The sequence below is a fragment of the Adiantum capillus-veneris genome, chromosome 28 (assembly GCF_014529385.1).
Source record: "Adiantum capillus-veneris isolate H3 chromosome 28, ASM1452938v2, whole genome shotgun sequence".
In the NCBI taxonomy this organism is placed as follows: Eukaryota; Viridiplantae; Streptophyta; class Polypodiopsida; order Polypodiales; family Pteridaceae; genus Adiantum; species Adiantum capillus-veneris.
This window is the reverse complement of record NC_140958.1, coordinates 87906894-87920307: the sequence shown is the minus strand read 5'-3', so window position 1 is coordinate 87920307 and position 13414 is coordinate 87906894. Positions and strand designations below refer to the sequence as shown.

The window sequence follows — 13414 nt, the reverse complement described above, 5'->3', positions numbered from 1 at the left end:
GAACGAGGAATGCGAGAAAGCATTTCAACAATTGAAGCAAAAACTTATTTATGCCCTAATCTTGAAAGCTCTTGACTAGAACATCTTTCATGTCCACATAGATGCATTGGCTTACACTATCGTCTATATCTTGGCTCAAACTAAGAAAAAAAACATGGATTTTCCAATGTGCTACTCCAGTAGATAGTTAAACAATGCGAAATGCAATTACACCACCACACACACACACACACATACACACACACACACACACGCATGCACGCACACACACAGGTCTTGGGGATGATTTACTCTGTAAAATGTTTTAGACATTACCTGCTCGCAAACACATTTGTGTTCTTTGTGGACCATCAAGCACTGTTATACCTAGGAAACAAATCCTACAATACAGGTCACATCGTTTGATGGTTCCTAATATTTCTTGAGTTTGATATCATGGTGGTGGTCAAAAAAGAAACCACACATCAGAGAGCAGACCATTTGTCACAAATGTTACATGGGGAAGCTCCGATAGGGATTCATGACAAATTGCAAGACTCTTACCTCTTCAACATCGTGATGGTACCAAGGTGGAGCAAAAAAATCATATTGTTGCTCACCATAGATTCACTACAGATAGAGAGATGGCCCTTAGTCATTGAGAAATCTTGGGATCTAGTGCGAATTGTAGGACGGCTATATAAACGAGGAAGAGACGGCATACTCAAGTTATGAATCAAGCCATGCAAAAAAGAGTTGTATCTGCAACAAGATCATGTGCAAATCACGAACATATATGATGCCAAAACACAAACATATCAGAGACTGATGGTACTTGGGGTATATTGGCCAAACATGCAAAAAAGCATACATAACTATGTTCACTCATGTATTGTCTGCACAATCAAAAAACCAATTGAGTATGCTACATTGTTTAGGGAAGCCGTAGCACCCGAATGGGCGGAGTACATGTTAGACTACTTGTTGAGAAGACAGAGAAAGAGAAGAACACAAACATGATACGCAGAGATTGCACCCCCAAATTCTGTAGAATATACACATAAGATGTTATATATATAGAGAGGACCGATGGCTATATTTAGAGTAGCTTCATCTATAAGCTCAACAGCCCCGCTCAAACAAGGGTCCCTAATTGTGGATGAAAAAGCCCTTGGGGACTCAAGGGAAAAATACACATCCCTCTATTTATTCACCATTATATTAATATATTGTTCAATTTACAAAAATGGTTTATAAGGAGTTAGATCACTCCTATTATATACAACAATAGCTTGAAAGGCTCAATAAAATCATTTTATTAACTCTTTAAATACTTCAAAGAATTCTTTGGATCATCTTCAACTTTGATAAACATATACCATCTCTAAGATACTTCACTTTGTCTTTGAGTTATGTATAATTTGTCAATATTACAAAATGAAAGAGCACAAGATAGAAATCATATCAAAGTTAGGAAAATACACTGACATAATGTCTTTGGAGACAATTTGTAGCACTTCAATCAAGATTAAACCCATGTATATATTATACAATCTTCTTAACATGAAATACTATGTAATATATAAACATATATACAAAGCCGGTATTCAAATTTTACCATGGGAATCTCTTATTTGTATGGACTCTATTCAATGTAATTTTTCTTGATCATAAATTAATCACCCTAGAATGGAATCATAGAGAAAATCTATGAAGAAACAAACATCTCAAGCATAGAAAAATATCATAAAACAATATCATGACATGGAAATGCAATATGAAAATCTCCAAGTGTTTACCGCGCTATTTTACCGCGTTTTGTAGAGAGAAGGTGCAAATTCAAGTAGAGAAACAAGAGAGAGGAGGGCGGTTAAATATTGCCACGATTGTATTCGCTATATTACTGCGTATATTACTGTTGTTGTTATCGCGTAGATTATCGCTGTTATACCCGACAGCCAAAGTTAGCGCCTAAACTTTCAAATTCTGGATTAACCCCCCCCCCCCCCCTTTAAATTTTGGTGTTTTCCTCCTCTCAATAAAAATTAAAGAATATTCTATAAAATTTTCAAATTTAAAAAAGAAGAGAAAGAAAGAGAGAGAGAGAGAGAGAGAGGATATAAAATTAAATTTGGTTACAAGTAAAATAATCATTGTCAATTGATTAACATAATTGAGCATATTCCCAAATCTAAAGAGAGGAAGAGAGGGGGGGGAGAGAGATGAATGGATTACACGACCAAAAAACTTCATAACTGCAAAATGTTTATGAATCATCTTCCAAAAGATCTCCACATGAGGCATCATCCAATTCTAAGCCCATGGCTCCTAAATCAATAAAGAGAGAAATGGAATTTTCCTTTGTGGATGCATTTTCTTCATCATCTTTGAGTTCGTCATCCTCCATCTCATTGTCTTCATCATCATGACAATCATCCTCGCTAAGACTTGCTGCCCTGCCGAACTTGATTCATCGACCTCCCTCTCCTCTATTTCCATCTCATCAAAAGTCGGAGGTGGAAGAGGGTCAAAGATAGTCTCCACTTCATTAGTGGGAAAAATGGTTCTCCCCCAAGGTGTTACGGGAATTACGAGCCAAAGTTTTGGTTGGTGGATTGATGGGATATAGATGACCTATAAAATAGAAGCTCAAAGTGAGTAACATTGGTATAACTAACGCTACAAGCAAATAAGAATAAAAAAGGTACATGCCACTCACATGCTCACAATTGAGAGATAAAACTAAATTGTCATACCTCCCTGTGTGATGCACACTAGAGTCCACCATGTAAAGGTCATTCTCATGTCGTCTAGACACATTTTCAAACCACTTGCACTCGAAGATGAAGGTATGAAAGGTTCTAAAATTAACCTTTAGTATCCTTTCAATAGTTCTGCAGTACCTGGCTTCATCACCGCCTGTGTCAAAGTTGCCCATGATGGCACAATCCATGATGGTTCTACGCTCGTCAATGTGACACGTACAAAAGTAACGACCCTTTGACCACATATAGTTCAAGGAAAATCACCACAAAATAGAAAAATATACTAATTTATCAAATACATATTAAAGATAATTTCAAGAAATAGCGTTACAATCTGGTTTAGGTATATGAGTACTCTAGCTTTGGTACACAGCCTCGTGCATACTCCCATTCTTTGCAGGTGATTTCTTCTCCGTGCGCTTTTGCCTCGATCATTCTCTCATGAATCCACTCTGCACTAATGAGATCTGGGAAACATGCAAGGTGTCTAGGCACTGGGGGTGCCCTCCTTCCTCCATGTACTTGTTTCCATACTTTTCTCTCTTGCAAACGCCTTGCTGTTGCCGCTGTCCACAAGTCCACCCACTTGGTCATAATCTTTGCATTGAGAATACAAAAGTGATTGACCACTCGGGATAGATACATATCCATGTTAAGAGTTTCCCCTTTCCACTTGGCAAGTGTGAAGTCATCCTTGCATCTTCCTCGTCTGACCACATGCGAGGCATTGAAGGATCAAATTGTGCCAAATAGTATGATATGTAAACAAATGCCTCTTGAACGATCCACCCTTTGGCCATACATGCCTCAGGTTGAGACCGTAGCCGCACAAAATCTTTGAGATTCTTTAAAAACCTCTCTATGAAGAACATCCATTGTTCATGCATTGCTCCACATATAGAGATCTCCTCCACCACGTGAACCAAGAGGTGAATTTGACTAAGAAGGACCGATCAAGGAAATGCATCTTCAATGGCACACACAGTTTTTGTTGTAAGTGTTTGAGTAGCAGGGATAGCATCTATTTGGATTTCCTTGGAGCTCACAAATCTGCAAGAAAACAACAAGGATACACTAAGTGCTAGTTGAAATTATTGTGTACATAAAAAAGGTGTAGCTGAGTGGAGTCTTGTGGTGTACCTTACTAGCTCTCCTAGTTTGATAATAGCATCCTTGACTTTCTTGTCCCGACATATATACATACTCACCGGCAGAATAAACTACAATGTAAATCAGGGGAAGGGAAAGTGAGTGATAGTCATACACACAAACTATAGATAGAATAGGGAGTATGAAGATTACCTGAAGCATCTTGTGCCAATCATGGGACTTCAACCCATACAATTGAACGCTTCCACCCTTCTTTGCTTTTGTGAAAGCTCCCTTTAGTGACCTCATGTATCCTGTTGGTGTGCGAATAGAGGCAATGGTACCCTTCACCTTGTCTAATTCTTCTTTGGCTAGCATCCATGGTGATTTAGTAAGCACAATCTTTCTATTTGGGGCCCGACGTGGAGTAGCAGAAGCGGGGAGACGTTTTAAAAGCCTCAAATCCTCCATCGCACCCAAAGAGTCCTTCTTGCCAATAATGTGGTCCCATAGTGTTTGGGCTACATTCTTGAATACGTGCATGGGATCCATGAGGTGTTGTATATTTATGTCCTTCCAATATGAAAGCCTTAAAAATATTGAATACCTTGACATACCTTTTGATGGAGGACACGGAGCCGGATTGTTGTTATGGTGTTCTTCCCAAATGGTTGCCCAATCTGCCATCGTGAGCTTTAGAGGGGTCTTCCCATTTGTTGGAGCCTTGTGCTTGTTATGCCCTTGGGGTAAGAAATGATGGTTGTTTGGATAGATTACCTTGCACAAGGAATCGGGCCTCTCCATCACCAACAATGGCCCGCAAGTAGGACATGCATTGTGCCCCGATGTGGACAACCCTGCATACATATCATATGGTTAGAGAGATGAGTGAACTAAAGTGAACTATAGGGAGAGAGGGAAAGAGGGAGAGAGAGATAGAGGAAAGGGGGTTACCAAAATATCTCCAAGCCGAGGATAGTCGTGCATAGTCTACATAAGGATGCCCTTCCCCCCCCCCCCCCCCCCCCCCCCCCCTCCCCCCCTTTGCAAGTGAGACATTGAAAACAAGAATGACTCTCCATAACTCCTCCAACTCCTCGATGAGGGGCTCGAGGTAGACTTCAATATTTGACACTTTGTACTTCCCTGGCACAAGCAAGGAAAGAAGTATATTTCCCTTCTTGGTTGTCTCCCATGGTGGAATATTGTAGTCGACGATCACCACAGGCCAAGTGCTCCATGAAGTAGACATAGTGCTGAAGGGGTTGACCTCATCACTTGCTAACCCAAGCCTCAAGTGTCGACAGGGACATGCATCATTCCATGCAGGTGAATCAACAGGGACATGCATCATTCCATCATTTGAGCGATGGTTCGCGTGCCACGCAAGAAGCTCCACGATAGACCTGATTTTAAGCATGTGTTGGATTCAAGGAATTAATGGAAAATGTCTCAATACCTTACGGGGTAGGTGCGCTCCGCTGAATCTTGTCTTGTATCGTGCCTCCCTGCACATGGGACATGAGGTAGCATGTGCACGCTCATCGCGGTATATCATGCAATCGTTGACGCACGCATGGATGCATTCATACTCCATTCCAAGTGCAGTGACATACGATCTAGGTCATTGACAATCTGGAGGCATGTGTTGATCTTCTAGCAACATTTTTCCCATCAAACTACAAAAAACATACGTATTAGTATAATTGCTAAAGGACGGCACCATAAAGCGAGTGGAGAGTATATAAAAGCCACATTCCATACTTATAAAAGTAGAGCATCGACACTTGCATTACTCCAACCGAATTTTTCTTGCAAGTTGAGCACTTCCAACAACGATGCTTGAAGCATCAAGTAATGTGCGCCGTTGTAAAGAGGTGTTCGGGCACTCATCATCAATCTATCTTCCGTTCGGTAGCCCGTTGAGTGCAGGGTTGATAATCCTCCTCGCACACGTCACGCTCATGAGCTAGTAACTCATCACACATGTCGAACATGTGCTCATCCTTTGCCTCAAAGTGTGACGGAGACGCCATAGGAGCTGCCGAGGTAGAGCCAATGGGAGGATCACCATGCGATGCACCCAAATCACCCAGTCGCTCTTGCCTGTGTGGTTCAGCCTTGCGATGTGCCTCAAGCGAGGGATTTCCCTTTTGCACTTGGTGCAAGGACAAGGGAGTTTTTCCTTGAGCCAATGATCATGCTCAGGCCTCCAGGGGGACCACGATCATCCCAATCGATATCTTGCACACGCGAAATGTTGTTTATTTAGTCATGTGTCCTAAAAAGTAAATAATTAGGAAAGCCCTACATTTCAGTAAAAAAATTACGTAAAGTTAAGGTCAAAGGGAATAAATGACAATGAGTGCTAAAATTATTTTTAATTAAAAGAGAACTTAAAAATGCAATTAATAAAGATTTAAAAGTTTCAAAAAATAAAGTATCCATAAAAAAATAAAAATCTTCATCAAAAATATCAAAAGGCTAAAAAATAAAATAATGGATACCTAAGGGTAGAGGGGGTGGCTTGTACACCCCCCTCCCCCTGCAACCTCGGATTTGCATATTACCCCGGCCTCGGTAATATAGGTGGTAATAGACGCGGTAATAATTAGCACCTAAAAAGGGAGAGAAGGCAGAGTATGCCGTGTTTTTGCAGCATACCCTGCATTCTTTCTCTCCACCCAAGCTCCCAAGCTCCCAAGCTTCCACCTCCCCCCCCCCTGCCTCCATGTGGTAATATTAGTGGTAATAAGCACGGTAATAACTGGCACCTAAAAAAGGCAGAGTATGCCTCGTTTTCTGCAGCATACTCTGCGCTTGCTCTCCGTCATCGCTCCCAAGCTTCCACCCCCCCCCCCCCGGCCCCCCTCCCCCTTCTCCCTTTCCTCTTTCTCCTCCAAGATTTTCAGGTTTTGTCGAAGGGTGTTTCATCCAAGTTTTCATCATCGACTTTGGAAGGACAACATCAACGGAGGTTTTGTCGAAGCGGGTTTTTGGCCATCGTGTTTGGAAGCTCAACGTAGCCGAAGCTCAACCGCGCTACAAAAAAAGAGGTAAACACAAAAAAAAGTACCTCCCCCCTCTTTCCCTCTTGTTTTCTACTACACACAAACACACACACACACACACACACACACACACATATGCGTGCATAAATCGGAAAAAAAAATAGTGAATCCATAACATACCTCGTTCATTTGGAAATGGTTGATTTGCTCCGCTTGTTTGGAAATGGTTGCTTTGATAGGCTTGTTTGAAAATGATAGCTTTGCTCGGCTTGTTTGAAAATGATTGCTCTACGATGCTTGTTTGCAGAGACTGTAAGATAGAAATGTTGAATTTGTTACAGAGAGAGAGAGAGAGAGAGAGAGAGAGAGAGAGAGAGAGAGAGAGAGAGAGAGAGAGAGAGAGGGATAAATAGAGAGAGAGAGAGAGAGAGAGAGAGAGAGAGGTAAGAGAGAGAGAGAGAGAGAGAGAGAGAGAGAGAGAGAGAGAGAGAGAGAGAGAGAGAGAGAAGGGGGGGGGGGGGGGAAATAGAGAGAGATAGGGAAAGATGTAAAGAGGGAAACAGAGAGATATAGGGATATATAGAGAGGAATAGAGAGAGATAGGGAAAGAGAGAGAGAGAGAGAGAGAGAGAGAGAGAGAGAGAGAGAGAGAGAGAGAGAGAGAGAGAGAGAGGGGGGGGGGGGATAGACAAGAGAGGAGAGAGGGAGATATAGAGAGATAGGGAAAGAGTGAGGGAGAGGGAGAGAGAGAAATAGAGAGAGAGATAGAAAGAGGGGAAAGAAATAGAGAGAGAGAGAGAGAGAGAGAGAGAGAGAGAGAGAGAGAGAGAGAGAGAGAGAGAGAGAGAGAGAGAGAGAGAGAGAGAGGAAAGAGGAAAAGAGAGAGAGATAGGGAAAGAGAAGAGAGGAGAGAGGGAGATAGAACGAGGGAGGGAGAGAAGAGTGGGGGAGAGGGAGAGAGAGAAATAGAGATATCGTGGGGAGAAAGAGGGAGAGAGAGAAATAGAGATATCGTGGGGAGAAAGAGGGAGAGAGAAAAATAGAGATATCCGTCAGCATAAAGAGATAGGTAGAGAGAGGAAGATAAAGAAATAGGCAGATAAAGAGCAATGGTTGTACGCGGAGCAGCCATTTTGTGGTGTGCGTAGTGCGGGTATGCTCATGCTTTTGTAGGGCCCTATGAAAAAGACCTTCTTTATGTGATGTCGACCAACCCTTGGAAATTACCTTCTACTATCTTCTCCTTAACTTCTCTATCTCTCTTCCTATCTCTTTCGCTGTGAAGAGATGTTGCGTAAGAAGCACAAAAAGAAGCTCTCCTTCATAGCACTCTACAAAAGCAAGAGCACTCTCGCACTGCGCACAACACAAAACAATGGCTACACTTACAACCATAACTCTTTATCTCTACCCTAAATGATGGCTACATTACGTATATGTATACATATTTGTGTGCACATATATATTTGTTTATGCATGTATGTAGGCACTAAGTACGGGAGCATATCACCCGAAGGTTAGACGCTTCCTCTTGGGTATAGTCCTTTTTCAATCATGGCGTTGCATTCATTGATCCACTCATGCATGGATTACCACAATGTACCTTTGGTTTTATCACGGTTGAGACTGTGATGATATCTAAAGAGGTGCACTTGACCTTTGGCACTACTAGCCTCTACTTAGGTCTACTAGTATGTATATGTATCTATGTGTTTGTGTGCTAATATACTTGTGTACGTATTAAAAGATGAGTGGGTAGGGTGAAAAACTTAATCTTGTATTGCTCTTTGTAATGTAGATTTATGACGAGAGACCTACTGGTGGGGGGAGCAGCCAGCTGGCTCTTCTTTTGGTTGGTTCACATCCAGGTGGGCTCCCACCCAAGGTGGACATCGCCTCCAGTGGACCCAAGTCTTGAGTCGGTGAGAACAAGCAAAGAAATAAAGAATATTTCTGGCTAGTTAATCCTAGCCCTAGATAAGGATTAGATAGAAATATATTTGGTCCAAACTTCCGTAAAGTCCCAATGTGGTACAATGTATATACAACTATTTACTTTTACTGTAGCTTTTTTTAATAGTTGATCTTCTGCATTTGAAATTGTCAAGGTAAAGTAAATTCAATTTCAATGCTTTGGTATTTTTAATAGTCTCCCAAAAAACAATTGATGTTTCATTGTTTTATGCAGGTAAAAAATAAAGGTGCTCATTTGGGCCACCCAAGATTGGGTGGCCCAAATGAGCACCTTTATTTTTGAATTGGCATGTAGCAGCAATAAGCGCGGTAATATCCGCGGCAACTGGCACGGTAATAGTAGCGGATATATTATCGCGACTATTACCGTGCTTATTGCTGAGAAACCACTACCGCGTGCATAGCCGCGTTTATTGCCGTCCACACAAATTTTTCTCTCTCCTTTTCCCCTTGTTTTTCCGCGGCAATGTTTGCGGTTATAGACAATTCCTCTTATAGTGATGATTATCTCAATCATCACTAATCAGCACGAAACAATATCATGCCATAATAAAACAAATTAGCCATAAAATAATAATCATTTCAATCATAATAAATTATCATGGAAAATCCCATGACATCACTCTTTCATTCATAAAAGCAATCATCGTGGATTAACACCATGGTATCATGGCATAGCACCATGATACAGGAATCATTGAAATTATAAGAAATCATTATGAAATAACTATATGGAATAAAAACTAAGGAATCATTATCAACGAACTTCATGGCATCATAAAATAAATCCATAGAATAATAAACATAGCAAAATATCAAGAAATGATATCATGAAATCACAAAGCGATAATTTTCATCATTACAAATGACCTTAAAACAACAACATGGTATAATGAATTGACTTCATGGAATAATAATTCTTTCAATTATAATAAATCATCGTGGAAAAATATCATCATGCTAAAATGACTCTATCTCAATTATACTAAGTCATCCATGAAACAAAAAAGCATTTCAATAAGAAACGATCAGTATCATCATGGAAATGCATCATAGTATCATGGAACAAGTCCACGGAAGAATAAACTTATTACTAACAAACAATCAATGCGAACGACCTCTAACCATTATGAAAACATAGCATGTCTCATGGAACAACTCCATGAAATAATAACTATCTGAATAAAAATCTATCATGAAAACACATCATGACATCATGGAACAACTCTATAAATGAATAACCATCTTAGTAATAAATGATCTGTATGAACGACTTCTAATCACCCCATGAAAATATATCATGAAATTATGGAATAGCTCCACTGAAGAATAACCATCTCAATGAAAAACAATATGTACGAACGATCTGTAATCACCATGAAAATGCATCATGATCTCATGAAACAACTCCATGGAATAAGAATCATCTCAATGATAAACGATCCGTATAAATGACTTCTAATCATAAATACATATCATGAATCATGAAACAATTCTATAAAAGAATAATCATCTTAGTGACGAATGATCAGTACGAACTATTTGTAATCATCATAAAAACACATCATGATATTATGCAAAAACTCCACAGAAGAATAATCATCTCAATGAAAAATGATCAATACGAACAATATTTAATCATCAACAAAATGTATCCTCGCATCATGGAACAAATCTATAAAGCATGAGGTGGCTGATTATTCGTATGTAGTTGATGTATGCTCAAAGATAGATGCTTGTAGGAAATAATACATGGTGGATTGTGCACAAAACTTCATAATGTTAGCCATAAATTACATAAAGAAACTTCCTAAAACAAGGTGATAAGAGCCTTAGATAAGCTAGATGATTATGAGGATGACTTGGATAATGTCAATACTTATTGCTACATTAGAGTAAGCAAATGTAAATTTTTCTTTTAAATGATCAATGTTTGCATGGAGCTTAAAAGAGAGGGTCTACTGAAGAACAATGTTTGCATAATGGAGCTTAAAAGACCTTAGGGTTAAATTCATTAAAGAACTTCAAAGGTTAGTGTTAAAAGTCCTTAGACCTTAGGTTTAGCTAGGTCTATGCTTGAGATGCCTGATAATTAAAGTGCAAGAGGTTCTTGGTAACTAAGGTGGATTGTTAAGCTAGGCTTATACTTGAATTCAAAGTCTAATCCCTTTTTAGATCAAGCTCATCACGGGGCCAAAAAGGATGTGGTTTCATCTCAGCAAGGGATCACAAGGAGATGGTCTACTAAAGAACAATTTTTTCATAATAGAGATTAAAAGACGTTAGGGTTAACTTCATTAAAGACCTCCATCAAAGGTTAGTGTTAAAAGTCCTTAGACCTTAGGTTAATGTAGGTCTATGCTTGAGATGCTTGATGATTAAAGTGCAAGAGGTGCTTGGTAACTAAGGTGCATAATTAAGCTAGGCTTATTCTTGAAGTCAAAGTCTAATCCCTACAAGGAGGGGGCGAGCCCTAGAAGGTAGGGGCATGTGTGTGGGGCCATGTACTTGCTATATCCATGTTTGATGACTAAGGTGATGAAGCTAGTTGGGGGCCAAGGTGCTTGGGGATAGAAATTCAAAGGCATTAATTCCAACAGGGGGGGGGCTACAAGTAGGGGAATATGTTGATGATCCTCCCATCACCCAAGGGGCACCCCTTGCTCAAAGATGCATACAGGACACATGTCAAGACCCTAACCAAAGTTTCCCCCATAGTGTGCTTAAAGCTGATTGGATGGCCATGCCAGGGGTCCAATGATAATTTATCTAATTAAATTATTTATTAATGCATTATTCAAGCCCTCTCTCTCAAAGGGGAAAGGAGGACACTTGTACAGAGGCTACCTCTATTGCTTGAATTGACCTAGGCTTGTGATTGGCTAGGCTTAAGCATAAGGCATGAGCTACAAGAGGGGGTCGACCCAAGAATGTAGGGGGATAGCTTGCAACATATACACTCTCCCACACACTCACACACTCTCTCATTGTGTGAAGCACTGAGTGCAAGAACTTAATCTCCTTCTTTAAGCTTGTTGTAGAAGTTGAGAACCTACACCAACACTCTTGGCTATGGAATTCAAACCCAACCAAGAGCCATGCTTCAATGCTTAAGCTTGCCATATTCTTCATCATCATTACTATGCTATTATGCTATGCTAAGCAGTAAGAGTGATGATAAGTGAGGAACTATTTCTTTCTCGTAAGAATGCTTCTTCTTCCCTACGAGGCCTCATTCCCTATTAGCTCTCTCCACCTTCAAAGGTATTTGAGGTCTTGGGACTAAGGCGGGGACAAGTTAATGCTTTCATTAATCTAAGTTACATGCATAATTGTGGTGCTTAAAGCTCTCTATTGTCATTGCACCATCAAGGTTTCAAGGAACACAAATCTTGTAATGTACCAAGTCTCTCAATCATGGGAGAAATTAAAATACAAAAGTCTTTTGGAGGGGGCACAGGCTCCACATAAATCCAGTCCTCAATTTTTGTCGAGTTCTCCGATTCTCTCTCTTGCAAAGTATTTAAGTATAATGGTTATGTTGCTAATCAAGTTCAGTCTCTATTTTCTCAAAGGAGTCTCATAAAAACATTTACTATAGTTTTCTTAATTCCGCTATTCTCAATGTTCGTAATCCATTTCCATTATAGTATATGCTGAAAGCGCCTACAGCTTTTGAACACTACCCAAGTTGCACATATCTGGCAATGAGTGCATTCCACAAAACGATATCCTAGACAAGATGCTCTTCAAGAAAAAAAATTTCTTCATGAAGTCCACCACATCTGGCATACATGTTGACCAAGCACGGCATTTTCTTTCAAATACTAATGAACTACAATATCATTGTGAATTATTTTGCCCATATTCAATATCTTGTGTAGTGCCATATTCTTTCAAGTGTAGGTGATTGCATTCGGAGAGACGCCCTCTCTCTGCATCCATCCAAAATAGCCCAGAGCTTACTAAACCTATCCTTGTTGGGCATATCCTGCAATCAATGCACTCCATGAGGCAACATTGTGGATAGGAAGCTTGTTGACAACCACACCACACTTGAGATGCATACTGATTAACATGCTTTATGAAGTGCACCAAATTTGGCATACATTTCGGCCAAGATAGTGCCAAGCATGACATTTTCTTTCAACAACCCCTTACTAACAATATTATCATGATCTCCTTTTCCCATTATCAGCATCTTGTGTAATGCCACATGCCTTCAAGGTGCAAATGTACATGATTGCATTTGGAGAGATGCCATCTCTCTGCATCTACTGAAAATAGCCCATCCTCTTCCCGACCTCAGTTGAACCTTGCCTTCAAGATGCAAGTGTATGTGTTTGCATCTGGGGAGACACCCTCATTTCCCATTCGTTGAAAACAATCCAGAGCTTCTTTGTCCTTCCCAAGTTGGGCATATCCCACAATCAATGCATTCCAAAAGACAACATCCCGGACAAGAATCTTTTCAAACACTTTTTGTGCTTTATGAATTGCACCACATATGGCATACATGTTGATTAAGGGGAAGCAAGATGTTTTCTTTCAAAAATTTATGAATAGCAATGTCATCATCATTTCCTTTGGCCATAT

At 40.1% G+C, this 13414-nt stretch overlaps 1 protein-coding gene across 1 annotated transcript; it reads right to left on the bottom strand.

The window, feature by feature from the left end:
• Positions 1-1658: 1658 nt before the first annotated feature.
• On the bottom strand, positions 1659-4700 carry LOC147420838 (uncharacterized). Its single transcript, XM_086504589.1, has 2 exons — positions 3953-4700; positions 1659-1687 (listed from the first exon to the last, which is right to left on the bottom strand). The coding sequence occupies exons 1-2, from the start codon at positions 4698-4700 to the stop codon at positions 1659-1661; spliced, it is 777 nt and encodes a 258-aa protein (XP_086360715.1).
• Between the last annotated feature and the right edge of the window lie 8714 nt (positions 4701-13414).

Bases quoted from the DNA above. Each gene is read 5' to 3' on its own strand.
- LOC147420838 (XM_086504589.1), bottom strand. From the start codon at position 4,700: ATGTATGCAGGGTTGTCCACATCGGGGCACAATGCATGTCCTACTTGC. The intron at 1,688-3,952 runs GTGAGTATGTAT...GTTTCTTCATAG, and splicing joins CATTGTAGTTTATTCTGCCG to ATTTTCTCTATGATTCCATT.